Source organism: Triplophysa dalaica, chromosome 8 (assembly GCF_015846415.1).
Source record: "Triplophysa dalaica isolate WHDGS20190420 chromosome 8, ASM1584641v1, whole genome shotgun sequence".
Taxonomy (NCBI): domain Eukaryota; kingdom Metazoa; phylum Chordata; class Actinopteri; order Cypriniformes; family Nemacheilidae; genus Triplophysa; species Triplophysa dalaica.
This window is the reverse complement of record NC_079549.1, coordinates 22865452-22893285: the sequence shown is the minus strand read 5'-3', so window position 1 is coordinate 22893285 and position 27834 is coordinate 22865452. Positions and strand designations below refer to the sequence as shown.

General features: G+C 39.5%; 3 protein-coding genes across 8 annotated transcripts in view; 2 read left to right on the top strand and 1 right to left on the bottom strand.

The window, feature by feature from the left end:
• Positions 1–3431, top strand: part of LOC130427743 (bromodomain adjacent to zinc finger domain protein 2B) — a 33769-nt gene extending 30338 nt beyond the window's left edge. For all 4 annotated transcript variants that reach the window (XM_056755384.1, XM_056755386.1, XM_056755385.1 and 1 more), the window contains 6 exons: positions 153–439; positions 903–1038; positions 1890–2036; positions 2408–2673; positions 2801–2944; positions 3028–3431. In XM_056755384.1, the coding sequence (XP_056611362.1) occupies positions 153–439; positions 903–1038; positions 1890–2036; positions 2408–2673; positions 2801–2944; positions 3028–3187 (1140 nt within the window). In that variant the 3' untranslated portion in view covers positions 3188–3431. The remainder of the gene's footprint in view (positions 1–152; positions 440–902; positions 1039–1889; positions 2037–2407; positions 2674–2800; positions 2945–3027) is intronic.
• Positions 3432–4709: 1278 nt separating this feature from the next.
• On the top strand, positions 4710–12854 carry LOC130427744 (WD repeat, SAM and U-box domain-containing protein 1-like). Its single transcript, XM_056755388.1, has 12 exons — positions 4710–4841; positions 5489–5901; positions 6087–6274; positions 6510–6596; positions 7255–7348; positions 8136–8169; positions 8283–8323; positions 9123–9229; positions 10008–10034; positions 10386–10565; positions 12347–12481; positions 12638–12854. The coding sequence occupies exons 2-12, from the start codon at positions 5504–5506 to the stop codon at positions 12787–12789; spliced, it is 1443 nt and encodes a 480-aa protein (XP_056611366.1). The 5' UTR covers positions 4710–4841; positions 5489–5503; the 3' UTR covers positions 12790–12854.
• A 1376-nt stretch (positions 12855–14230) lies between these two features.
• Positions 14231–27834, bottom strand: part of tanc1b (tetratricopeptide repeat, ankyrin repeat and coiled-coil containing 1b) — an 88386-nt gene continuing 74782 nt past the window's right edge. For 2 of the 3 annotated variants that reach the window (XM_056754558.1, XM_056754559.1), the window contains exons 18-27: positions 26952–27030; positions 21890–22023; positions 21678–21801; positions 21370–21545; positions 20318–20450; positions 19486–19515; positions 19277–19368; positions 18505–18651; positions 17914–18014; positions 14231–17826 (exon numbers count right to left, since the gene is read on the bottom strand). In XM_056754558.1, the coding sequence (XP_056610536.1) occupies positions 16560–17826; positions 17914–18014; positions 18505–18651; positions 19277–19368; positions 19486–19515; positions 20318–20450; positions 21370–21545; positions 21678–21801; positions 21890–22023; positions 26952–27030 (2283 nt within the window). In that variant the 3' untranslated portion in view covers positions 14231–16559. The remainder of the gene's footprint in view (positions 17827–17913; positions 18015–18504; positions 18652–19276; positions 19369–19485; positions 19516–20317; positions 20451–21369; positions 21546–21677; positions 21802–21889; positions 22024–26951; positions 27031–27834) is intronic. The other variant, XM_056754561.1, reaches the window with a different exon arrangement.

The window sequence follows — 27834 nt, the reverse complement described above, 5'->3', positions numbered from 1 at the left end:
AGCATCTTCTCAAACCACGGCAGTACCATAAGGTATTTTTTTTCTTGACAGCACAAATAGCGTTGTTTAAAATATGTACAAAATAAAAAATGCCTTTTTCTTACAGAAACATGTCACAGCACAATATCAAAAGTTTTTTACCTGTTTGACAGGGCTGGATGCCCCCAGCAGCACAATCACACAGTGAACACCTGGTGTACCACGAGCACAAACCTGTCATAGAGAACAACCAATCAGATGACAGATCTGACCATGGCATCGTGCGTCGTGCAAACAACCCTCTAGATATAGCGGTGATGCGTCTGGAAGAGCTGGAGAGAAACATTGAACGAAGATACCTGAAGAGTCCATTAAACAGCGGTGTTCAGATCAGAATGAGTCACACGGGTACGGTGACCGCACCATCTGCACCCTCACCTGCTGGAGATGATGAGGACGGGTAAGTCATTTTTCACTTAGTTCTTGAACGCTGTCAAATAAACAACACTCTGACCTCTATTGACTTCCAAGAACACAAAACCACAGAGACATTTCTCCAAATACCTTCTTTACTGTAACATAGAAGAAAGAAAGTCATACAGGTTTGGAATGACAATGAGGGTGAATAAATGATGACATAATTGTTATTTTTGAGTTTTATAAAAGATGTCCGCCTCAGATAAAAAATAGGAAACCAAAATAGGGACTTACATATATCATTTGAATGTTGTCTGTGCTCCCCCAACTTGAACACTGTGGTTTCTCGATCAGCAATTGAGTTATTGATCATGTCATGTTATTTATTCAGAGACGCTCACATATAGAGTCTAAAACAAACACTCAGCTAATGAGTGAAAAAACTGTTTTTCTAAACTGTCATTGTCATGTTCTCGGTCTCTCTCGTTTCCTCTGTGCTCTGGCAGGGTCGAGGAGGATCTATCTCCAGGTCTGAAACAGTGGCGTCAAGCTCTGGGTGAGGTGCGGAGCTCGAGTCAGCTCTCCATGTGCATCCAGCAGTTACACAAGTCTATTGCCTGGGACAAATTCATCATAAAGGTGGTGAGTGTCACGCAGCGTCAGATAAGTGTCACATGCTCTTTCATGTATCTAAAGCAACTTCCATAGGCACATTCACAGGTGTGAACCAGATCCCAAATGTTTTGTGATTCGATCGTCCAAACTACAGCCGCGGAAAATAATTTAGAGACCATCGCAAATTTTCATTTCATTTGTCCAAAGTCTTCCAACAGCAATGTGAAAGACTGATAGAATGACAAGACACGTGAATACTGTGAAGAAAATCCAGGTTATCACATAAAGAAGAATTGTTTAACTTTTTCTAAATACATGTAGAAATATGACTCTTGTAGTGCTTAAAAGTGATAATGAATTTGTTTTGCTGTATTTGAGGTCTGAAAAAATGTTACACAATGTTTCTCCAGAATTACATGCGAGAGCGTGTGTGTAGACAGCGTCGAACGGGGTTTTTGACTTGAGTGACGAGGTTAAGCACGAATGTATGTGCGTACGCACGTGTTGTGAATTCGTGAGAAGTTCAAATGTGCGTGTAAATACAAAAGAATCTTTTAGTAAATGAGACCCAATGTTTTATAAGAAATTTGGTTGAAATATTCTTAGTAATTTAGGCATTATTTGGAATTTTCAAATAATAAAAAGGTCTCTGAAAAGGTCTCTTAATTTTTCCGTAGATGTACTGTAAGTGCCGAAGTCATCACATACTTGACCACATTTCACACGTAGTATAAAAGTATAGGAGAAGTATTATTTAGTATAAAAAAATACATTGTATTTGTAAGCTAAAGCTGTACAGAACACATGAAGTTTGCCTGATGCATCACATATGAACACACGTCTGACAACCTGAAACTGATATTTTCTCTTCTGTTCAGGACTGTCAGATATGCAATATGGGGGAGAATGAGGATCTTCTTCTGCTGTGTGACGGTTGTGATGGAAGCTGCCACACCTACTGTCACAAACCCAAAATCACCGGCATCCCATCAGGAGACTGGTTCTGTCCAGCCTGCGTGTCCCGAGTGAGTCTGCACATTATAGAAAATCTAATTCATCCTTATATTGTTCCACCCTTTCTTGCCTTTTCTACACAATTAAAGAGGCAGTTATGCGTTCATCACACCTCTCAAATCTCCTCTGTTCTCATGTTTACTGCAGTCAAACGTTCCTTGATCATTTTCATGACACGTGAGACTATGGTTCGCCGTTGGTGATGCGATACTCATTGCGACCAAATGTGCCATTTTGAGTTTGAAGTGTCAATGAGATTTGAAGGAATGATAATTATGGATTAACACGTGTTCCATAAAGCTTTCGGCTTCTCCGTGGAGAGTCTTAACGTGTGTGTGTGGAGCTTTTGCTCTCTCAGGTAACAGTGTTTTGCTCCGTGCAGGCAAACCGTCGGTCCCTGAAGAGCAGAAAGCCCTCGAACCGTTCAAGTGAAGAGCTGAAGAAACACAGCGAGGTCAAACGTGACGGAAAAGCATCTGCGACTGGAGGAACCTCAGAGGACGAGTCGGGCCGTGCCAGCAGCTCTCCCAGTAAAGTGACAAAGGAAGCGAAAAAGAGAAAGACGGAAGATCCATCCACAGGCCCAGTCGAGTGTGTGAAGCAAGTCACGACAGCCAGAGACAACAGTAAAGATGTGACCATCTGCAGGTATCTCATCACTGTCTGACGGATGTTTTCAGACCTTAAGTCTGAATTGCATTTCATTTATTTTTTTGGCAACGTACAGCGCATAAGCATACGAATCAAATAAAACCGATCCCTTACTGCTTATCAGAATTCTATTGGCCGAGCTGGAGAGCCATCAGGACGCCTGGCCATTCATGAGACCCGTCGATCCCAAATCTGTCCCGGGATATCGCAAGGTGATCAGGAAGCCAATGGACTTCTCCACTATCAGAGACAAACTCACCAACAGCCAGTAAGTAGTAGCCTGGAAGCAGAACCACACATTTAACCCCAAAATAAAACGATTTGTTTGATGTTTCTTTACTGTCTTTGCAGGTACCTGAATCTTGAGACCTTCATTATTGATGTGAACTTGGTGTTTGATAACTGTGAGAGATTCAACGAGGATCATTCGGACATCGGGCGGGCGGGACACACTATGAGACGGTTCTTTCACGGCCGCTGGACTGAACTGTTGAAGCAGAAACTCGCATGAGATCTCTTCTCATCACTGTTTACAAGAAAATGGTCAAGATGTGAAATATCCAGTAGACCAGCATTAGGCGCAGATTCACCTCATTCTCAAGCTGTTTCATGTCTGCTATGGTTCGTAGAAGAAAACATTCACATCCAGAACACGGAAGATGTGAGGAAACCTTATTTTTAGAAATCAGTCAAGGTCCGTCATTGATGTAAATACACTTTTTATTTCTTTTTTTTAAATAAACGTTAATATGATAGTGAATGTATTGTATTTATTTATTTTATGTTAATTGTTATGACTTAAAAAATTCTGTATTTTATATGAAAAAGGAAACTTCAAGAAACAAATTTCCGTCCTTCGGATGAGACGTTAAACCGAGGTTCTGACTCTCTGTGGTCATAAAAAGTCCCAAATTGGCCCATTCGCCTCTTGACATCATGGCCTCCTTATGATCCCCATATGTACTTATAGGCTTCGTAACTCTGTCTCCTCTCCACCAATGAGCTGGGGTGGATGCTGCACATTGGTGATGCTTGGGGAGATTCCCCCCAGTACCCAGAGAAGCGCTATATAAATGTGAGGAATTATTATTTATAATATAAAGAAGGCCAATAAACAGCTAGATTGTTTTAGAAAGCTATGATTGTTTAAAATAACAAACCTCCAAAACAGAGGCCTTCTTCACATATATAATGTTCAATTACATTTTTCTGTTGTTCATATTTTTTATTGTATACGGTGCATATTTGGTTATAAGCATCCAGAGTCATTTCAAATGTTGTTGTTTTATCTTAACATGTGTTGACTCAGATTATAATGTTTTCTGCTCCACCTCAGTTGTCCAGGGCACTTTTAGAAATCCTGTATTTTTACAATTCAAACCTCAAGCTGAAATCCACAGGTGCTCATTCGTACACAGGCGTTTGTCAGGCAAACATGACTCTTAATGTTGCTCATATTCGGGTATTTATACAATCCAATAATAACAGATTTGGTGGAGAGCACTTTTGGCACAGCCCAGTAGTGGTTTTGTTCAAACGTGTAGTATTTCTGTCTGTTGTCTTAGTCGGGTACTGAAATACTTGAAGTTTTTGTGAATGCATTGCATTGAAAGGAGTTGGTGACACTTAATAAAAACACAAAGGTTTTAAACAGTCTATTGTGTGATGTTTGCGTTATGATCGGTTCCCCAACAGTGTGTTTTTGCTTTTTTATTCGTCTGGCTCGTAGTTTTATTGTTTCATTGAGTTCGGCACACTGCGGTGGTCATACTGACCTTAAAATATATCTCTGTTGTTCTTGAATGTAAGTGTACCCTAGAGGATTCATGCTGGTGTATGTTCCTCTCACCTTTATCTACTCAAACAACAAACTGCTTAGGTTAAGGTTTCACACTCTTCACCTGTAGCTGTGTTTGTACAAGTGTTGTGTAACGCTCTGATAACCTCACAGGTGCTTATGAATGAGTTATCATGTCTCCCAGGCAACAGATTCTGTCACATGATGTTCCTGGTTTGCACACAGCTGCCGTCCAGGAAGTACATGGCAAAAACTTCACGTTCAGAGGCAGCACTTTGACATTGTCTTTACATTTATGTCTACTTATAGCTTGTTTATGTAGCTATACCGTTAGATGTACACTTTGATCTGAAACGTCTGCCCTCAGGTACTTACTCTTTTATCAAATTGATATGCTGGGTTTTAATATAAGAAATATGATTTGGACATACTGTGACATTTTAACCCAGATAGATGACTGCTAGATTTACGGCATCAATTTTTTTGTATCATTTCTTTTTCAACAACTTGTCCCTTGCATTTACTAAATTGTGATAACGAAAAGATGGTGATTAAAGTCTAGAATATTTTAGCCATACACACGCGCAAGAGTGGGACATATGCATGGACGCACTGAGCTCTTGCTTCGATGCGTCAACGCCGCCATATTGGAAAGGTCATGACAAACTTACAAACGGATACAATTGAACGGGGATGTGTTTTTTCTGGATAAAAACGCACTAACTTTTACATTTCTCGAATGATTTTAAATGCGTAACTTGCGTGTCTTTACAATTCCTAAAGAAATAATGTGCTGACGATAAATAGTCACCAGAACGTTGTTGTACTCCACGTGAAGCAAATAATAGTTAATTTATTTTATTTTGTATTTATTCTTATATTTACAAACCGCAGAACCCTGTTAATTGTATTGCCCTTCCCAAAATGGCGGCGCCATCGACATGACTCAGCGGTCATCACTGCGTCTACTGTGATACAGCGATACAGTGGGTGTGATTTTTCATAACATTACAGGTGAATACCGTTGTCATGACATCACTAGTGCACACCCTTCGAGACCACCGGGATGACGTCAACTGCTGCGCCTTCTCTCAAAGTTTACTGGCCACCTGCTCCGGGGACAAAACCATCCGCGTTTATTCCCTGCAGGACTTCGCGGAGCTGCGCTTCTCTCCTCTCTCCGGTCACGGGTACGCCGTGCACTGTTGCTGTTTCAGCAGCTGCGGGAGATATCTGGCGTCTTGCTCCACGGACGCGGTGACTAAACTCTGGAGCATGTCCACGGGTGAAGTCATGTGCGCGCTGGAACACCCGGCGCGCAGTCCCGTGCGCGTTTGCGCATTCTCTCCAGATGCGCGGTATCTGCTGTGTGGCGCGTCTGACGGGACTGTTGCGCTCTGGCAGGTGCCATCAAAGACCCTACAGAGGTGAATGACGTTTGTAGGCTGATGGGAACAAATAGAACATCAAATAGCTGTACTTTAATACATCATTGATGGATCAAATAGTAGTAACAAGTGTGAACATGTATATCATTCCTTTTCTAAAAGACTTGAAGGATAATAAATTGAATCTCATTGGAGAGTGTTTAGTGTGCGTGTCTCGTCTCTAGATGTTCTCGAGTCAGCGAGGGTACCGTCCTGGCCTGCTGTTTCTCCCCATGTGGTCAGATGTTTGTTACGGGCTCTACTCAGGGAGAACTTCGCCTCTGGAGTCTGAACATGAGCTCTTTATACATTCAGAGAGAAGCGCATGATTTAGGAGTCAACTGCTGCCAGTTCTCTCCACAAATCTGCATAGGTAAAGCTGCATCACGCTGGTCAATATTATCTCTCCTCCCTGCCCCGAGCACACCGAGCTGTGACGGGTTCTATGTCAGTCTGAAAGTCTTTGTGCGTGTGTGTCTGTAGTTCTGCTAAACCATTTAAAGATGATAATATACACTTTGTACAGTATAAAAGTTATGTCTGTGGAAACTCCATAAAACATGGAAACTCAATGTGTGTGTGTGCGTGGTGGGTGAATATATTTTCAGATGGTCCAGGGGTAAAGTTTCGATTGGCCTCCGGCGGGCAGGACAACCAACTGAGGGTATGGATTGTTTCCCAGCATGCAACAGCAGGTACTCTCACTGTCTTCTGTTTGTAGCTCTCTCACACACTGTGCTGTTCAGTGAACCTAAAACTTTCTGAAGTTAAGACTGAAATGTTCTCTAGAAATGTTTGATTCCTTCAGAGAGTCCAGTACAAGTGTTCTGTGTAGAGCAGTGCTTCTCAACAAGTGAACCGGCTAGGGGCTTCCAAGGGAGCCCAAGGTGACTTACAACTATTTAAAATGAGACAAAAGAAGCTTTAAAGGGACAATTAAAAATAAAAGATTGTGTTGTAATGCATTCAGCAAGTTTTAAATGACATGAGGGTTAGTCAGTGGGTGAATTATCCCTCAGAGGGATAAAAATACATCTGATCCAACAGTAGTCGTGCTGACTGCAGTGTGTGTGTTCAGTATCACTGTCTGCAGGGTGTGTTGATTCAGGCTTGTGTTTCAGAGTCCGCCTGTAGAATACATACACACACACACAGATAACAAGCTGTCGAAAAAGGTTATAAATCATAAAGAACAATGTTTTTGAAAATCAAAAAATTCAAAAAGTGATCTTTAAGTTTAGGGGTTGGGTATAAAATAATCAGTTTGTACATTATAAATGTCATTAGGCCTATGGACTGTCCCTACGGGGATTATAAACCAGACGTTTGTGTGTTTGTGTGTATCATACACAGGTTATGAGATGACACTGATGTTTACTCTCTCTGCTCAATCTGCTCCCGTCCTATCGTGTGCCATCTCCTTTGATGGACAGCTGCTCGTCTCTGGGTAAGCCCCTCCCACTCATAACTCTGACCAGTCTGCTGCGTTCCTTAATTTAATTGTTGAAACTTTGTCTCTTCATATAACACTTATGATAATATTGCATGACCCCACTGTCGTAAGTCAATTTGGATAAAATCATCCGCAAAATGCCCGAATGTAAATAACACAGATGTAATCATCTGTACACTAATAAAGTACTTACAGTATACTGACTACGCTGCCATACTTTTCTTCTTACATTGTTATCTTGTGTAAACTATTGCTATGCATTGTTGTCATATGATCTTATCACATCAATTCACTGAGCGCTTATTACATATTACATACAGTAAATATATACTGCTAATATATGCATACTATGCAAGTATGCACTTTTAAACAGTCTTTTTTGTAAAAAGAGACAAAGGGTTTTCCTACACTGTTTGTCCACTAGGGGGACTTGTAGTGTCATAATCTCAGTGTTCAGTCTTCACATTCTAAATTTAAGAGATTTATGTAAATTTCCAACATTTTCCATTACAGATAAACAATAAAATAATTTTCTTCTTAAAAAAGATCTTGTACCTCAAATGTAAACACTATCAGCTATGCGTGCAACGCAGTGATGTTAGTAACAGTCAGGTGATGAGGTCATCATAGGTTTATTTATCATTAATAAATCACAAGTTATTGACCAATCAGCATCAACGACCAAAATAATTTACATATATTAATCTGGCATGTTGACATACTTGTGGCATTTATTATAATTATTTTATAAAGAACAGTAAACTGTATACTTTATTTGCAGGTCTGTGGATAAAACAGTAACTGTGTATAATGCGGTACGTGATTATTGTTTCACTGATGATATTCATGTACAACCTATAAACCAAGAGAAGATGTAGATTGATGATTCTAGCCATCTTTTTCTGTATGTGTGTCTGTATGTGAGCAGGATGGAGGAGAGATTTTACACACGTTAACACAGCATGACAGGTGAGTCTCTCTCAGTATGAATCCAGATTTTGGTCTTGTTCACATTGAAAACAGTTTAATACAGTTGTCACATCTCATTTGTGAGTGCGTAATCTCATTCTGTGGTTGCAACCCCATATATCACATAAATGCTAAACAAGTTAAAGTCTATATTTCTTGATTACAGCTGAGAGTAGACGACATGTTGAAATGATTTTAAAAATGTACCTCAACAAATTGAAAACTTCTGTATTCTGTACACATACAGAATCAATTTAGGGCAGAACACAAGAAGATATTTTGAAGAACCAAACAGCACCGGCTTTCACATCTATTGTATAGACACAAAACCAATGAAAGTGAATGTGGTCCACTTAATGACATTCTTCAAAATATCTTCTTTTGTAATCTGCAGAAGAAAGAAAGTGAAATGACAAGATGATGAGTGAATGATGACAGAATAAACATTTTCGGGTGAACTTTCACGTTAAATCCCCCTCTCTCTCTCTCTCTCTCTCTCTCTCTCTCTCTCTCTCTCTCTCTCTCTCTCTCTCTCTCTCTCTCTCTCTCTCTCTCTCTCTCTCTCTCTCTCTCTCTCTCTCTCTCTCTCTCTCTCTCCTCTCTGTCTCTCTCTCTCTCTCTCTCTCTCTCTCTCTCTCTCTCTCTCTCTCCCTCTCTCCCCTCTCTCTCTTTATTTCTTTCTTTCTCTCTCTCTCTCTCTCTCTCTCTCTCTCTCCCTCTCTCCCCTCTCGCTCTTTCTCTCTCTCTCTCCCCTCTCTCTCTCTCTTTCTCTCTCTCTCTCTCTCTCTCTCTGTTGAAGATATGTGACAGCATGCGCGTTCTCTCCCTGCATGCTGATGTTTGCCTCGGGCTCTATGGATAAGACCGTGAATGTCTGGAGAATTGGAGATGGAAATGCTCAGTCATGTAAGCACACAAAACTCTTTTACTTCAATATACGTTTAAACATCCCTGTTGCTTCTCCTTAATTATGTATAGAAAACAAACTGAAGAATAAAGACACTTCTGCGCTGTATTATACAACCGCAGCACCATTTTTAAATCATTGTTCATGGTTCAATTGAACCTCTATCAAAATCATTTGCATAAACATTACAAAAATATATATTAATTACCAAAATTATTTACATACAGTATTTAGTTATACATTTACTTTAATAAAAAAACAGTAATGGATACATTACGAAAGATTTTTATTGTATATTTATATTGTATATGTTTTGTAAGAAAAGGTTAAAAGGGAATGAAAGGAGCCTAAACGAAGTTTGCCATTATGTTGTTGAGACACTTAAAATGAGAGTTTGATTTCATTTGTGTTAGCATGAGCATGTATGGAGTGTGTTTCTGTCACCCCGGGCATGTTGGGTTGTCGGGCCCTGCAGGTCTGATTCACTGCCATGATGACAGATGGCACAGAGTCGTGTCATTAAGACGGGCATCAGCTCGGAGACGGCAGCGTCCCAAACATGTAAAATTAGATTTTCACGGTGACTTGGATCCAAACGATCCCTGGAAGTTCAGAGCCCTCAACAGTGAGAAGAGTTCAGAGAGAACCACTGGTCTCCAGCCAATGAGAAATGCACATGATGTAGCAAACCACCTGTCTGTCAAACCAAACAATAATGATATTTCACTGGACAGAATGTGTCAACCAACAATAAATGAATGTTTCGTTCATTTTCAGCTGAATGTTTGCAGATGACTGGAACAGGTAAGAACTGCTTCTTCGATCTCTCTCAGATAAAGTTTCAGATAAGTCTCATTCTTAACAAACGTTTAAGTTTCACTTTGAAATAAAATGCATACATGTAAATGAACAGCATGTGAATGATGCGTTTAAATAAATGTTGTCTTTTACAATGTACATGATTTTGATTCAGAATCATATAGTCCTAGTTTTCAGAAATGTTCACCAGATATGCAAACATGATTAGAAGAAAAAAAAAGGTTGCAAAACATTCAAAGCATGTAATTTACTATAAAGGATGATGTTTGGATGTAATGAGAGATGTTCTGCATTGAGGATGATAACAATGCACTTCCTGTTTATGTGTGCCGACAGGAAGGAAGTCTCAGGGTTACTCGAGGATGCTGGTCAGCGATTGGTCGGAGGAAGATGTGTGCGATTGGCTTCGGGACGAGGGGTTGGAAATGTTGGTGGAGACGTTTAGAGCTCAGAACATGGATGGGACTGAACTCATCAGCTTAAATAAAGAGACACTGGATGCTTATTTTAACATTGGTGAGGACACACGCACGTACACACGCACACTTCTATTTTAAATTTCATACTTTATGGCTAAAATAAAATGTAAATAATGATGATCAAACCTAAATATTAAACTTAAGCATGCAATTTGTCCCAAATTATTTGTTTTCGTGGACATGAATGTGACTTGGAGTTGTGCCGCCTGTTGAATTGTTGCGTTATTGCTTTTCTCAAATCCACTTATCCCATAGATTAAAACCCAAGCCATATCTAGAGACCAAAATGTCAAACAGACTCACCAAAAAGCAACCACATAGCAAGTCCCCTGGCAACCACCCACAACACCCTAGCGATGCACAAACTCAACTTCCCTTACCTTTGAAAAAGGCAAAAATCCAGTTTTTAAGATTCTTATCGTACAGTCTACCCACAATGCACCTTCTCTTCAAAGCCCGCAGCGAGCACACGAGATCAAAGCGAGATGTTTCTTCACCTACAGAAAGATGCGCGTGCCTCTGAAAGATTCACAGCATGAACAAAGACTCCGTCAAACCATACAAAATGCCACTCAAAATCACTCGTCTCATATGCTTTTTACAGCACAAGACTTCACTTTACTGTGGTTTTGGTTTCTACTGTAAAATGAGATCATCGGAAGCTTGACTATTGTGTACTGTATGAGATATTCCATTATACGCTCATAAGCTATAAACTCTATATATTCATCTCTCTTTGGACCATTTTTTGCATGATTCCGTCTTCAGTACGTCTGATGCAGAGAGTCTGATTGATGATTGGATGAATTCTGTATGAGCAGAAGCCTGTTTGATTTTGTGTTTTCTCCTGATGATTTGGTTTATGCAAATCACATGTTGTGTCCATCTGCCGGCGAGCTCTTCTCTAATGAATTACATTTACAGCAGCTCAAGTCCTCACGACCTGTTGCCGTGATCTTCATGATGCAGGTTACACTGAGATTGCCTGTTTGCACGCTGATCATGACCTGCTGTGTTGTGCGCAGTGTTGGGTAAATTACTCTGAAAAAGTAATGAATTACTAGTTACTTATTACATATTCAATAGTGTAATTAGATTACTGTACAAATGACTCTCTCTAAATAAAGTATTAACTTATTACTCATTACTTCTATGTACTATATCAACCTGGATTAGAATTGTTTCAAGGAGAAAAGACATGAAACGGGTTTATTTAATTCTTTCAAATAAATAACTACAGAAATTATTCTAATAAATTGATAAAGTATGCAAACGTGAGAAGGATACGTTGAGCATACATTTTAAGGTTAGATTTATAATGTTGATTTCATTTCCACTATTGAACACATTACACAGAATTTAGTTCAATTACATCAGAAGTAATTGTAATTCAACTACAGAAAAATAAGAGTAATCCCTTACTTTTCTTTTATCAGGGAAAGTAATTAAACTACAGTAACTAATTACTTAGTAGCTAGTTACATCCAACACTGTGTGTGTGTGTGTGTGATTGAAATCCGTTCACATCTCTGTGTAATCCACAACCTTATCAAATGAACGGCAGCGCAAATGAAACAGAGTCTAACTGTAAATGGTCAAGAAGGAATCAATGATGAGCCAATATAGTCCCTTGGATAAAAAAGCGTCTGCTAAATGAATAAATGTAGATGTCATTGTATCTGATGCAGTTCCGAGCACCCACGGGATCGGCGTCTTCGTTTCAGAACTTTACAACTTGGCAAGTCAGTTTCGCAGCGTCTCTACTCGATGGATGTGTGTCTGTTGTGACTGAGGATTGTCTCTCTCCGTCTCTTGTAGAATCTGTGGGTCTGCGTGCTAAAGTCATGAGGAAGATTGAAGAGTTGAGATCTTCACTGATGGACTCTGATGTTCCAGATGAGTTTCTCTGTCCTGTCACCAGAGAGCTCATGAAGGACCCCGTCATCGCTGCAGGTCGGTTCTGTTTAATAATATCATTTGTGAGAAAGTGAGTATGTCTGCGGATTGAACGCAGGTTTTGGATTAAAGCGTCTGCCAAATGCCTACACAAAGTCAAAAAAATATGCGAAATTGCGTTCCAGTTGCTCACCTCCTGCATGTCTCAAACAGATGGATATTCCTATGAGAGAGAAGCCCTCGAGACCTGGATCAGAACTCCAAATCACACAAGCCCAATGACAAACTTGCCTTTACAAAGCAGTATACTGACAACCAACAGAAGCCTGAAGATGGCCATACAGCGCTGGAAGGCCAGCCAGTAACCAACTCATTGCGCGTTTTCCCTGATGGATGGAATCCTTTCTCATAAAGCAATGAAAGAACATAAGCAAGTTGTTTACTTTTAAAAAGGGAAGTTTAACCAATCCAGACTCCACAAAACTTTTTTTTACATCTCGGATGGCCTTGGGGTGGGCAAATAAACAGCAAATTTAATGAAGAATATATTTTCATTGTTCTTATGAATGTGCTGTCCTTCCGGTTAAACAAAGCATATTGATTGTTATTTTTGCCTGCTGTCTTAAAGCCATAGGATCACATCACCTTCAGATAAAAGACACCGGTTCATGTGATTGCATTCTCTATTTACAGCTTATTTTGTGAAGTTTTGTTTGTATCTTAAATTTAAAATAACCTGTTCCTGTTTGATCAAGGCGTGCGACTGTTCTGTTTCAATATACCCAAGTGTGTTTAATATACAGGTTTGTGGCTCTTCATTTTTTAATTCACCAACCTGATATTTACAGATTTTTTTTTGAATTGTGTTAAATCTATATTCATTGATTCGAATCGAGAGCTTGCGAATGGAATCGGAACATCAGAATCGACACCAGCCATAATCTGAAAGCCTGATGGATGGACGTCATAAAAGCTTGTAGCTGAATAAATGGCTTTCTAAGAATTCAAGCTATAAATTAAGAGAATTTTGCAAACTATTCTGAGAAGTAGCATGGATTCATAAGCGTCATTTACATTATTAAGTCATTTAAGAGAAGCTTTAATCCAAAGCGATTTACAAAGGGGGTAAACAATGGAAGCAATTGGAACTTCATAAGGGCAACAATAAAAGCATAAGTGCAATAGAACTGGTCTCACAAAGCCTACCACAGTAATACAGAGCTATTTTTTTCCTATGCTGTGTTCCACATACAGTAGTTTGCAACATCTTGAACAAATGCATTTTATTATTTTATCAGTTTTGGTGTCTTATTTTAAATGTTTTCATCCTTGTGATCGTTGTTCTAAAAATCCTATTAAAAAAGGAGTAAACCTCTGTATTTACAGTATGACTCTTGGCAGAATGCTCCAAATGTAATTATTTTAATTCAATTCACTTGAAACTTTATTCCTTCTAGATCAAAGGGGTGGCACAATTTTCTAAATCCACATCAATATTGATCATTAGACTTAACGTTGGAATTCCTTAATCTTAGTTTTTAAGAAAACAAGTTGATGGGCTAACAAACAATATCATTGAATCTCTCGACAATAAGGTCACGCTCATGAGCATTAATGCATTAGCTAACTGCTCATGTTATTAAATTCCATTACAATTGTTCATGTTAGTTCATTGTGCGTAAATGTTTACAAACTTTATAATTGAACTAATGTCATAACTGACTAATAATAACCCAATACTTTTCATACAAACTGATTCTGTCCACTAGAGTACTTCACAGAATAAAATGAAATTCCAGTCCAATGTTTAGATGGATGGCAGAAATTTATTTTTGATGCAGAACATAACAGATTGTACAGTTCACGTAACGCGGCGACAGTTGCAGAAAAAATATTTATATACACATTTAAAATATAACTGCTTTCCATCTCGATCCTTTTATCTCTGTTATGTTTTACTCTCAGATTCTTTCATCTCTGTAGCGTGCGCTCGCACCCAGATGACCTCTGGAGTTTTGGCATAGTAAAACATCTCCTTTCCATACTTTTCTTTTAAAAGTAGCTGTGCAAAAATAACTATATAAAATATATTGCTTTAACAGTTGCCAAGACAAAGTCGCTGTAAATAAATTAATCTAGACGGAAACAACAAGCAGGTACAAAGAAAGAATAGACTTAAACACTCAGAAGCAGATTCAAATATAATATACAAACATACCAACAAGGTACATTTTTTAGTAACCTCAAACATCATGTCAACCAAAAACACGTGAAAGAAAAAACTCAAATCCACTTTTTCTACTACACTGGTATAAACACAAACAGGTCTTCACATAAAATGTGTGACAAAATACACACGGTATCAATATATGTACATTGTTAGAGGGTCTGATGTTTTTCATGAGAGGAATGCTGGTCATGATTTCATTCCTTTATCAGATGAGAATCCTCTCTGCTCTGAAACAGTGAGTCTGAAGCCTCGGTGGAGGAGTTCAGGACCCTTTATAAGGGTTAAACATACCAAAAACATACAGTAAAACAGCCAGGCTGGATATTTATATTTAAGAGATTGTTAATGTTGTCTGGGTTTTCTCAGGGTTAGTGACAGACGCTGTGGAGCTGTACCTGCTTGGCAGATTAATTCACAGATTAATATCTGCTTTAGTGATTAACAAAAGTCCAAACTTCAGAATATAAATGTGCTGCTGTCCAATATTTCAGAGTGAATTTAAAGTAAATGGTGTAAAATGAAATGGTCATACGTTTGAGTTCATTATATATAAATATAAACTCACACTATTAACCATTCAAACATTTGAACACCTTCCTGTTTCTCATGATCTTACAAACCTTTTGTCTTAAACACTTGTAAACAAATACAAACTTTGTGCACATTATTTTTATAATCGAACACATTTAGTAGTCAAGGAAAACCAGTCAACTTTATTATTCATCCCAGTAATCACATCTTAAAGCTGTTATATTTTTTTTGTAAAAGCCAACTAGTAGTCAGAACATGTATTATCCCTTTAAAAGAAATAAATAAAAATATGCCAGCACAATTATACTTTAATCTACAAAAAAATCAAGCATTTAAGCATGAATACACTTCTATTCCGGACTCTAATCGGTAACTTTTTCTTCCGAATTCAGTTAAAGTGTTCCTTTTCAAAAACTTTACAATGTAAAATTATTTATAAAAAAAATGTCAAACAAAATTATGTTTGTGTAACAAAGAAATGTTTGCACAATTTTGGTCAACAAACCTACAATCTCAAAAAGGATGTGTTTATTCATTTGAATGATTATGTTAATTATTAATGTAATTAATACATTTAATTATTACAGACACTTTGTGTAATTGTGTAAGTTTATGTGTTAAATAAATAAAAGGGACAACATAAGGATGAGTTCAAAGTAACAGAAAATGTGTTGTTCTTAACTAGACACAGAAATGTGTTACGTTAAAAGAACAGTACGCCCAAAAATGAAATTTCTGCCATTATTTACTCACCCTTGACTTGTTCCAAATCTGTACATATATTTTTGTACGGATAAGAACAGAGAAAGATATTTGGAAGAATGCTTATAACCTAACAGTTCTTAGCTACCATTGACTACCACAAGAGGAAAATTTACTTTATAGATTTCTTTGTTCTGTTGAACACAAAATACGACCCTCTAAAGAACACAGTTCTGGGGCACTTTTGACTATAATTGTCATTTTTCCTTCTATGGTAGTGAATGGTGGCCAAGAATTGTTTATGAACATTCTTCCAAATACCTTCCTCTGTGTTCATCAGAACAAAGACATTTATACAGCTTGAGGGCGAGTAAATGATGACACGGTTTTCCTTTTTAGATGCCAAGTTAGTTTTTTGAACTACAGCTTTTATAGAGTACAGTCTCAGCATCTCATCATCACAAGATTTGTAAGTTCAAGAGAAACATTTCACTCACTTGACTTTAAATGTTTGATCAATAGTGTTTGTATATATATATATATATATACACTACATTATCCTCTCCTATTGAAAACCCATATGACTCCACCACTAAAGCAGTTGAACTGTATCTGGTGGAGAACATCTCAAGTAACTCCGTCTGCAGTGTATCTGTTGCACCTGAATGCACCCTAAACATTAGACTCAATAAAAGATCTCTTTGGTTTCATTGAAGCTACATGAATGTTGGGGTTCTCTCGAGACAGGCCGGGCTGTTTGGGCATGCTGTCTGCGAATGAATGAGCCACGGCAAGAGCTGGTCTGGGATCTTTGTGACAGCTGAACTTGTCGAACTCTTTCGAGTGCAGACTGCCGTTGTGCTGGCCGCCCAGAGCCGAACCCTGAGAGGGAGTTTTCAGCTGCTCGTAGAAAGCGGCGGGCGGTTTGGCAAAAGCGAGCTCACAGTTCACACCTGTGGAAGAGACGGTGTGCCCGACCAGCCCTTCTGAGGACTGACTCTGCCATCCGCGAGAGATCGGAGGATGACTCGTCTGCTGCTGTTGAAATCGAGCCTTTTTGTCCATGATCCCCATGAACGGCCTTGGTTTGTATTCCACGGAGCTCCCCTGGCTGATCTTGGGTTTGTCGGAGCCGGTTTTGGTTCGCACGTCCGGGCCTTGCGGCTTCCCGCCGTCGGATAAGCTGCTGCTGGAGGCCAGACTGCTGGTGGAGCTGGAGACCCGCATGCTGCTTGCGTGTGAACCCATCCCGTAGTCCTTTCTCACGTCCGGGGCTTGAGCTCCGGGGGCCGCGGAGAGCTCCTGCGTCTTGGAGGAGTGAATCTGCACGAGGGGGTGGTCCTCGCTTTCACGCGGCAAAGGTCGTCCCGTGTCGTCCGGCAGAGGGCTGATGTCAATACCCGGACCGGCTTTCAACACGCTAGAAATGTGACGGCTGGGGATGGGACTGGAGGGGGCGTATTGGGAGTGGGTCTTAGCGTTCATGGGTCGTGTAGAAGCCACCTGTAAAGATCCATGGTGCTGGTTGGTTTTGACAATCTGGGCTTGTTTGCTGGGTTGGAGAAGCAGACTCTTCTGAGCCACGGACTCTCTGTGCGGATGTCTAAAGCTTTGTCTGTGAGGGGGTGACACAGAACCGTTAGAATCAGGCAGAGTCCGATTGAGAGAGTAGATGTTTTGGGACCAGCCCTCAGAAGCTTCGTCTTCGTCGTCGATGTCCCGCCCCAGACTGCGCTCCGTCGATTCTCCAGCATCCTCTGGCTCGCCGTGGTCCTGATCCGAGTCATGGATGGCGGCCGCCGGGTTCGTCAGCTGCTTCTGAGCTCGCTGCATTTGTTTACATTCTTCCTCCACCCGGGCAAGCAGACGGCAGATCTCACGGTTATTGGGGCAGAGCTTGCTAGCTTCGTGCAGGTCCGCCAACGCTGCGGCGAACTGTCTGTTTACACACAGAAGAGACGGAAAACCTAATAAGTGTCTTGAATATTACATACAGCAATGTGTTTTGGGAATCTTCTCGACTCACCTGCTGCTTCTTTTGGCTCGGGCTCTAGCGTAGTACGCCTCGTACGATTTGGGTTTGAGCTCCAGAGCCTTCGTTGCGAACTCCTCGGCCATGCCAAAGTCCTACGGCAGAGAGAGAGGCAGCGAACGTCAGGTGAGATAAAACGGGAGCGGAAAGGTTGAATTTAGATTCACACCGCAGGACAACCCAACGCGTGTAAATTGCTCTAAATAATAGACCATTTGAATAATGAACTCCGTTTCTAAAAACATTCTGCCGGTTTTCCTGGGGTCATCGATCAAGGACGCAGAAAGGAAATTGACTCTCTATTGTGTCACGAGACCTTCTCCAGCCGGGCTATTACTTCTGGAAAGAGCGAATCAATTCAGCACCTTTGAGCAATTTGCCTTTTTGGTCTCGCTGTGTCTGGCATTTTGAGGTGAAAAATACAATCTGTGACGCAAGAGCTGTACTGAAGGGTAAGAAAAGTAAGACTCTATAAAAATACATAACACAGAATAAACAGCGGTCCTACTGAAGCGAGCCCAGCAGAGGCATACATAAATGTTCTGAGAGCAGGTGTAAGGAGAAGCGATCTCTGGAGATTCTTACGTTAGTTTTCCGGCGACAGCGAGACAGATTGAGATACAAAGACACCCGGAGCTCTTTAAAGGCCTTCAGTTCATCACCGAAACCCTCTCTGGGAAACTTCCTCAATGCGTACTGATACCTCTGGGCAGCCTCCTTCATCTTTCCCCTCTGAAAGAGACACAGAGTCAGAGGAATATAGGATGAGAATAAAATGGTTGGACAGAGGATGAAAAGACGTCCATCAATCATTTGTTACAGCTCCACGAATCACAACGACACCGAACCGAAGCTCTTAAATGTCACAGAAGCGATGCTCTGATAAATGTCACTTCGTACATCCTTATTTACATTCCGGTTTCTTGGATGAAGCTAACGGCTCTGATAAGATCTATGAAGACTATAACTGGTCATTTTATTTGAGGCAGTCAGATTTATGTCAACATTTTGCTTTCGCTGTAGAATATAAAGTCATTTTCTTTTGCCATAATTAGTCAAAACAATTTGGACAGAACATTCAAAATGTTTAGTACAAAATCACAGTAAAATGTAAACGGTAGAATGTAATGATAAGTTATGTTTTGTACGACTCAAACAATATTCACAATATTCTAGCATTTTTTATATCTTCAGAAAAATGGGCTCATTCAATGATATCTAATATTCGAGATATCGGCCAGCTTTCTATGGAATTAATAAACACATCAGCTCTCTGTGACACACGGGATGAAACCGTCTTTTCAGTGATTCCACTTTTGAGGAACCAAAGACACTGAACTTTGACGTTTGTCCTTACTTTATACAGCAGATTGCCTTCCTCCATCAGCTTCTGCAGGAGAATAATGAGGATATCTGGTTTGGATGTTGCCATCGCCCAGGCTGCGTTACCTTGGATACCGAGAGAGAAAAGACAGAAGGAGCCAGTTACATCAAACTGCTCGAGAAGAACACGGCTTAGCAGAAGTACGTAACAGGCATGAAATAAAGTTACCTAAAAGAGAGTACCTGTTCGATCATAAGGTGAAGTTCTGTAGCCTTATGAGGGTTTTAAAGAAAGCGTTAGAAGAGAAAGAGTGAAGACAGCGAAGAAAAGGGAAAAATACACCAGTCACAGCAGAAGAACCCCACAAAGAATGCTGGAAGAGTTTCATTCTTATTTTTGCAATCGCAAACAGACAATCCTGATTTACAATTCACGTTTGTTTGTAAAATCCCTCTGATGATTCTATTATTCTACATTGATTCAAGCAAATAGAATCATTTAGTTGGAGAAAAAACAGAGAAGACATACATTTCTTTGAAAAGGTATAAAATATACAGAAACATTCCTAGTTTTACATACACTACCGTTCAAACAGTGAAATGAGACAAAAATGTTTAATTCTATTTCATTAAAGTGCTTATGAACCGGAGGACTGAGTGATTCAGAAAAAGCAGCCAATAAGAGCACAGGATAGATGTGAACTCCTTCAATAGGGTTTACAGTAAAAGGATCTTGGCGTGAGACCTCAAGAAGCTGCTTGATGAAATATTAGTACATGAAAACATTTCTGCTTATTCTAGACTACACTGTTCAACTCAATTTTGGATACTTATGTCACAAAGTAAACCCCATAGTTTCATTTGTGTTAATCTTCACTATCCTAAAACGTGATAAATATGATTCAATAAGGGGGTCATTGACCCTAAACTTTTGAATGGTAGTGTAGATACAGTATACATGAATTAAGAATGAAACGCCTCTGTTAAAAAATGAATCGATAAATCTTGCGGTCAATCTATGTTTTGGTGCATTTGAGTGAGTGAAAGCGGTTCAATATCATGAAGGATATCTCACCTAGTTTGGCTCCTTTCTTGAGTAACGTGAGAACCACTGATGTGTTCCGGCAGCCGATGGCTCGGTCCAGAGCTCTCATGCCACTGTAGTCTACATGTTCAATCACAGCCCCTTTCTCAACCAGATAATGTACCTGAACACATGTCACATCATTTACAACACCACAATCATCATTTCCATGGTTACAACTGTAGAATCTAGTTTTTAAAACTCAGAGCAATGAATTTGACTTATCAGCACCGCCCGCAGGATGCTGAATTTGAATGAACCCCGCCCACATTTTTGGGAATTCACATTGGACACGCCCCATTAAACCATTATTTGAATCGTCCACAACCCTCAGGATATTAAAGTCCCCGTGAACCGGAAGTTGCGATTGTTTTTACTTCCGAGTGAAAAGGAATTTCAATGAGAAAAATAGTGGGCGTGGCTTTCGTTTTTTGTCTGCGATTTGATTGGACGCATAAAAACCATTTTGAAACGCCGTTGCGTTTCAAAATGGAACTGTTAGGAGACTCACAGATGAAGGGGAGGAGTTAAGCTTTCTAAAATACATCATTTAAGATGGATAGTCAATACATGGCGGAAGTGCATTTTCAGATTTTAACTAAAGATTATGATGGCACACGAATTTTAAAAAGAGAACGACCCACATTGATGAACTATTTACAATAAACGCTGCAATATTACTTGAAAAAAAAATTTTTTTATTTCACTGGGACTTTAAATCCGAGTTTGTCGAGCCAAAAAGGATGTTTAATGTGACCATGCCCTACATGATATTTCATTTGAATTGCAAGAAGAGAAATTGACTGAATTCAAACAAACTCATCACAGCAACACGGATTGATTTCAGTTTTAGATAACTCGCATTTAACATCACTAAACACAGCCCTAAAAACAGATATTCATTCTGCTGCATAACACCACAACTATCCTCCACATATTTTCAGATGACCTGAATCTAAAAAAGCATTCCTGTGACGTCACATGCAAGAATAAAACATTAGCGTTATTGTGAGGTTCTGACGTGGCGACCTCTGATCACTTACAATGTCTGCGTCTCCATAAAACGCTGCCAGGTCCAGCGGAGTGCGACCGTTCCTGTCCGAGTGGTCAATAACCGCACCCTTCTCCACCAAAAACTGAACAACATTCTTGTGTCCTTTCAAACACGCCCAGCTGAGAGGAGTTAACCCCTCCTTATCCACCGATGTTAAAGAGGCACCTGGGGACGATAAATACTGTGCTTATGTAGTTAAACACACAATTTTGTTGTGACATTCAATTGTGTTACCAGGGAGATGGGTTGGAAAACGGCCCGAGCTGGACTCGTGAGGCATGCGAGAACATCGCTCACCTTTAGACAACAAGAATTCGGCTGTGCTGAGATGACCCTCACACGCCGCCACCATCAGCAACGTGCGACCCTGTTTATCGCTGACGTTTACATCTGCGCCGTGCTGCAGTAACAGATCTGCAATCTGACAGTCACAGAGTTCCTTTATTGAACAATCCCGAGACATCGCTGCCGTTTGTTTGGAGTCATTCAGGTGTCTGAGCATCACTCACCTGCCAATGTCCCTGACGGACTGCACAGAAGAGCGCACACGCCCCTCTCCGGTTCACCTGCTGGACCTGTGACCCTCTCTCCAGCAGAAAACTACACACTTCCAGCTTTCCTCGTCCCGCCGCCGCTGTCAGAGCTGAGTCAAGACAAACACACACATGTAAGAGACAGCGGAGACCAAGTTGATACCTAAAGAAAACACAACTGACAAATCTCCGGAGCGATGCTAAAGCTTCTTCTGGGCAGTCACAAAACATGAAGTCGGCACATTCAGAGACGTAATGTTGGGTCAGATAGGGTCGTGTAGGACATCAGGATGACTAATGCAGCACTCTGCGGTTTCACCAGAGCAAGATTAAAGGATCAGACCTCTACACATCCACACGGAGTGAGTGACAGCATCTGAAGACGACGTCTGTGTCATTAAGAGAATGTCTTCAAGAATCAAAAATTCGGAGAACAAGAGCACTCTAGACTTGTACTCCTTTTCTTTTCTCATAGCGGCAGTATGCAAGTATTTTTTCTTTTGATGATAGCTGAAATGATTGATCGCCAAATGTTTTTTAGTGCCCTTTAGCATTCAGCACAACAGCGATTATATTATGATATACAGAAGAGCTGATGAAGTCAACTCACATTTGTGACCCTGGACCACAAAACCAGTTTTAAGCCGCATTGGTATGTCTGTAGCCAACAATTCATTGTATGGATCAAAATGATCGAAATCATTAGGATATTTAGTAAAGATCAGGTTCCCTGAAGATATTTTGTACATTTCCTACTGTAAATACATTAAAAGAAGACAAAAGCACAACATCGACCTCAACTGGGTGCTCCAATGAAAAAACTAATGAAGAATTGAATATAAAGTCGGCACACCAAAGCTCCAAAAACATCAAAAACAATCATTAAAAGACTTTCGACCGTGACGTAAAAAAAATGTGTGATATTTTTGAAGCTTTGGTGTGCTGACTGTATATTCGATTCTTTGTACTGTAAATATATAAAAAAATGAATTTTTGTGAGTGGATGCAGCAAAATCGTGAACGAAAATGGCCAGAAACACACCTACAAATATCGCTGCTGTCCACCCTTTGGGAATTACCCACTCAAGTTTGGTATCTATGTTAAGCTTTCAGGTTCCTCTACCATCAACCTCATTTCGGCTTTGAGCCAATAGAGAGCATTAAAACAAACCTGTTTCTTAGCAACGGCCTGCCACAATGCCTCTGATGGACAACTTAAAAAGGCAATTTTCTCATTATTTTGAATTTTTTAAACGGATGTTTCTTTGCCAAATATTGTCCTATACTAACAAACCAGGGTCCGGGGTCACATTTGTGAAATAAACTGTTAATAGTATTTGTAGTGAAATGGTAGAGAGCTGTACACACATAGGGTCTTTGTTTACTGGCTGTGATATTCAGCTTTAACCTCTTTCGCTCTTATCTCACACATCCGTTCTTTGGCGGCTCCACAAACAAACACGACGAAAGAAGCCAGAACTGATTCCTTTCATGGCAATATGAAAACACCAAAACAGAGGGACTGACCGGCCTGAGTGAACTTTCATCCTTAATCTAATGAAAACCTCTTCAGGTCACATCTGACCCCCAAAATCAAATATAAAATCAATTGTGTCTGCACTGTAGATTCAGAGGGGCACAATGTCATCCTGACAACTTTTTTCTTTCCAAAATGCTTGTTTTTTAGTCGTTTTGGCGTAAAGTAGTGCCATATCACTTATGACTTTCTTCTTTTTTTCTTTAAAAAACACCCATATGTGCCGGCCAAAAATCCTTATTTTCCTATACGGGGGCATACGACCGGAAATTACACCGCTGATTCTCGCGTCCCAAAAGCTTACCGGCGCCTTCTTGTTAGAGTGAAATGATACAGAAATGCAATATAATGCACATAACATGTCTTAAGATGTGTATAAAGACCTTACATAATGAAGCGTTATGTTCTTATAACCTTAGAATGAGTCATTTCTATCTACACACACCGCGGGCATGGAATTCACCCTGTTGTTTCTACAGTAGCCCTTAACTGACAAACTGCTCTAAAGAATGTGTTTCGTAAATATGTTATTTAATTCGTCAAAGAAGCGACATCTCTGTCCTGTGAGAGCCGCCGTAGTGCTTCGAAAGGGAGGGGTGGAGTGAGCCATTGATTGCAATTCGCAAGCTCACCAATAGATGCCGCTAAAATCTGAACATTGCTCCTTTAATTAAAATTTAACAAATACAAGCTTATTGTAAGAGTTACTGTGTCTTAATATATAAAGCAAATGTGAAAATGACAAACTGAACCACTTCAAGAACTAACTGTAATTTCATTTGAAGGCTTGTACCAAAAGACCCTAGTAAGACATTATACACTTCTGATACCAGGAGGCATGAAGCTGGACATATGGTACCATACAAAAAACAGACATCATCTAACATGAAACAGACTCTAAAACCGACCCTGGTCATCAGCTGATATTCATCAGGGTTTGCAGTGGGTTATTGTATGAGATGAAAATTCATTTGTGCTGTAATGATAACAGACCGAGCTGTCTGTCTGAGTGAGTCCAGCATATCAATCATACAGCGAGAGATGTCGGAGATGTCTGTCAACTTCGGAATGTAAAACTAGACCACTTAAAGTCACTGAAACCAAATGGATTTACCAAGGACGTCCCATCTGAGACTGCAGAACAGACGCAGCGAATAAATCACTTTACATACAATTTCCAAAGAAGATAAATGCAGTAACCCTGATATAAGATTTTGGACATACCACCCACTGCTAAAATCTAAAAGCTACAAACATGCATCAGCAGACAGTGAGCCCAAAGTAATGCTCATATAACATTCTATAAGAATAAACAATGAGAACAATGACTTAAAAATCAAGCACACATTTAACGTAACAACAGCGTTCTGGGGCTTTCAGTGTTTCACAATGTAGAAATGCAATTATGTGCTCAGTAAACAATAACTAGAAAACAAAAGCCAAACAAACAGCCAGTGTTTACTCAGGGAAATACAGATTTGAAGAGAACAACACATGTTATCCCCAAAGTCTTCTCTAATGCGTCCGCTGAATCCAGTAAGGTCGGAGCGCTTCAGGAAGAGTACACATGAGAAAGATATTTTTGGAGGTCTTGGCAGGGGTGTGTAGAGCGGGTTAAAGGACATCTGATAATAGGCCTGCCCTACATCTGAATTCGATTTGTTAGAAGGACGCCACGGGTCTAGCCCACAGAGAGAAAGAGGTTTGTTTATGGTGAGAAAGCACAGAAAACTGTTCTGTTTGAAATACTGTGAAATAGACACTGCTTATAAATTACATTAAACTATATCTGAGTCTAACTCTGACGAATCATTTTATATGTATGAATAGAATATGAACTACACCTTTTGACAAATTAATTTCTATAAGCATTCCAGTTGTGCATATAGATTTTTTTACTTTTAATAAAGATAGTACTCATAAAGCAAGGTCTGGAAATGCTATTAAAAATTTGTTTGGGTGTGTTGAAATGTCCTGGAATATAATGTGCTGTACTTCATCTAAAAGTAATGTAAACAGCATTATGATGATTATAATATTATAGAACTAATAATTGCTGTAATGTAGCTTTTATGAACTCATAACAACGTGAAAAACAACATTTGAACATGATAAAAAATTATAAAATGATAACGGACTAATGAACAGGGAAACAGGGAATGGTTTAAAATGCTTATGCTAGATTTTTTTTAGCCTAAATACATAAAATCATGAACATAGTGAAGTGTTGAATAAAATAAAGGCTATTTTAAGCGTTCAGTACATCCAGACGGGAAGTTCAAAATGACCACAAAACCTCTAAAAGGGGTTATAAATAATGTAAAAGGTTTTAAACGTGTTGTGATGTGTTCAGAAAATATACCACACAGACAATTTCATTTGTAGTTGTGACAAACAGACCGAAAGAATAACATGTTTTATGAGACAGTGTCTGGCAACTATTGCAGTTTTCTGAGGTGAACTGATGCCTAGGGATATCTTTAAAAGCCTTATCAGTATAATATTTGTTTGTTTTACTGCAAATGTCCCTGCAGAGTTAAAAAAAAAAACATGTCATTTCACAAAGAATCAAAAGTTTCTTGATCCTTTGAGAACATCAGATTATACAAACATAATGTAATTTACAAAACTTCTCTCAAGTCCAGAAAGAGCTTCTATTGAAGCTAAGATGTAAAACAGCATCTGCAAAATAATTACAAATGTGTCTGGCTGTTTGTACAGTATAACCTGTTGCTCTCTGTATTAAGAAAATGAGATATATATTGAACACGCTTTTTCTTTATGTGCGGATCCTGTGAAAGGCTATAGAGTCATTGAGGGCAAAATCTCTGTCAAAATCTTTATTAAAGTCTGCAGCTTCAGGTTGAGCATTAAAACTCTGTTTATTCCTAAAGTACGATAAACTCACATCTATCTAAATATAAATAAAAAAAGATTCTTTATGAACTCTATGACTCAATGAAGTCTAAGAGGTACAAAACTGCAAATCACGTTACCAAACAACTGGACATCCTGAAAAAACAAGACCATCAAACTGAAACTGTGTGACTCCTCTGAGAACATCTTATTAGCTCAAGGTCCTGTATTCATCTCTGCTAGAACACGTCTCTCCTGCTGTTGAATTCACAGCATCTTTATACACACGCACGTCAAGCTCTTTATTATCTTATGATCCCCATTAAAGGTTCAATATGTGTCTCATGTCCACACAAGCACATCTGAATGGCCGTCTGTCACACGTGTGCTTTACACCCGACACGCTCACATGCTTCCACAATAACACATCTTCTCTTTCTTTACATCGGCGTGACACAAAGAGCTGCTGAAGGCCGGACGAAAGTGCAATTAAATATAGATGCATCTTAAAGGTCGCGGACCAAAAACATCAGCCAGGGTTGGTGACGTGGACAGGTTGTTGTAAAAGTTATTGGTCTGAACAGCTGCAAGCAGCAACAAGTGCAATTCAAAGTCTTAACGCAGCAGAGAAATAAGAACACGTACCTGTTTCACCCCAAAGCGTGTCATGAGCATCAATCTGCACAGTCAGTTCATTATTCAACATCAACAGTCCCTCCAGCACCTGCCAAAAATCAGCTCACATGAATGAAATGCAATAATGCAATACGTTAAGAGTCAAAATAGAATCAGATTGGCACACACACAAGAGGGAAAAGTGACGTCCCAACAAATACCAAAACAGACCTTAGTGAGTAAATAAAACATGTTTAAATAACTATACGATCAATGATCATCACTTTATGTACATGTATACAGGTGATGTAACTAAAAGACATCATTGACTCTTGTATCACCATAACTTTGTGATTTATGTACTGTCTAAAAACATAACGCAATTAAATAAAAACATTAAAAAAATCTTGCTTTGTTCTCCATAATTTTCAAGTAGAATATTTTTTGTACTACATCACCAAAATGATTTCTATCACCCTGGTTTTATGCGGATTTTGATAAGCATCAGAAACGGGTGACGGAAATGCCAAATTTCAAAATAAAACCCTTAATTCGTAAAAAAAATGTACACTCGCTTGAGGTAGTTTTTCTTTTCCGTGAAAAATTGTAAATGCGAATAATGGGAGATGGAAATGCATTTACTGAATCAATTCGCATGTAACGTACGTTAAACCCACGAGACCAAGCGGCTGTTATTTACTGATGGTTACTAGGTAATTGATTGAGGATTGAGGAACTTGATGGAAACGCATTTTGCATTAGATTCTCCTTCTGTTATTGCGGAAATTTGGAAACCAGGCTACAAACATGCACAAAAAATAACAAAACGTTGCAAATGTTACAGGGACACAACTGGTATTTGTAATAAAACCAGGTTTAATGACCATTAAGCGATATTTCTCAAATGATTTGA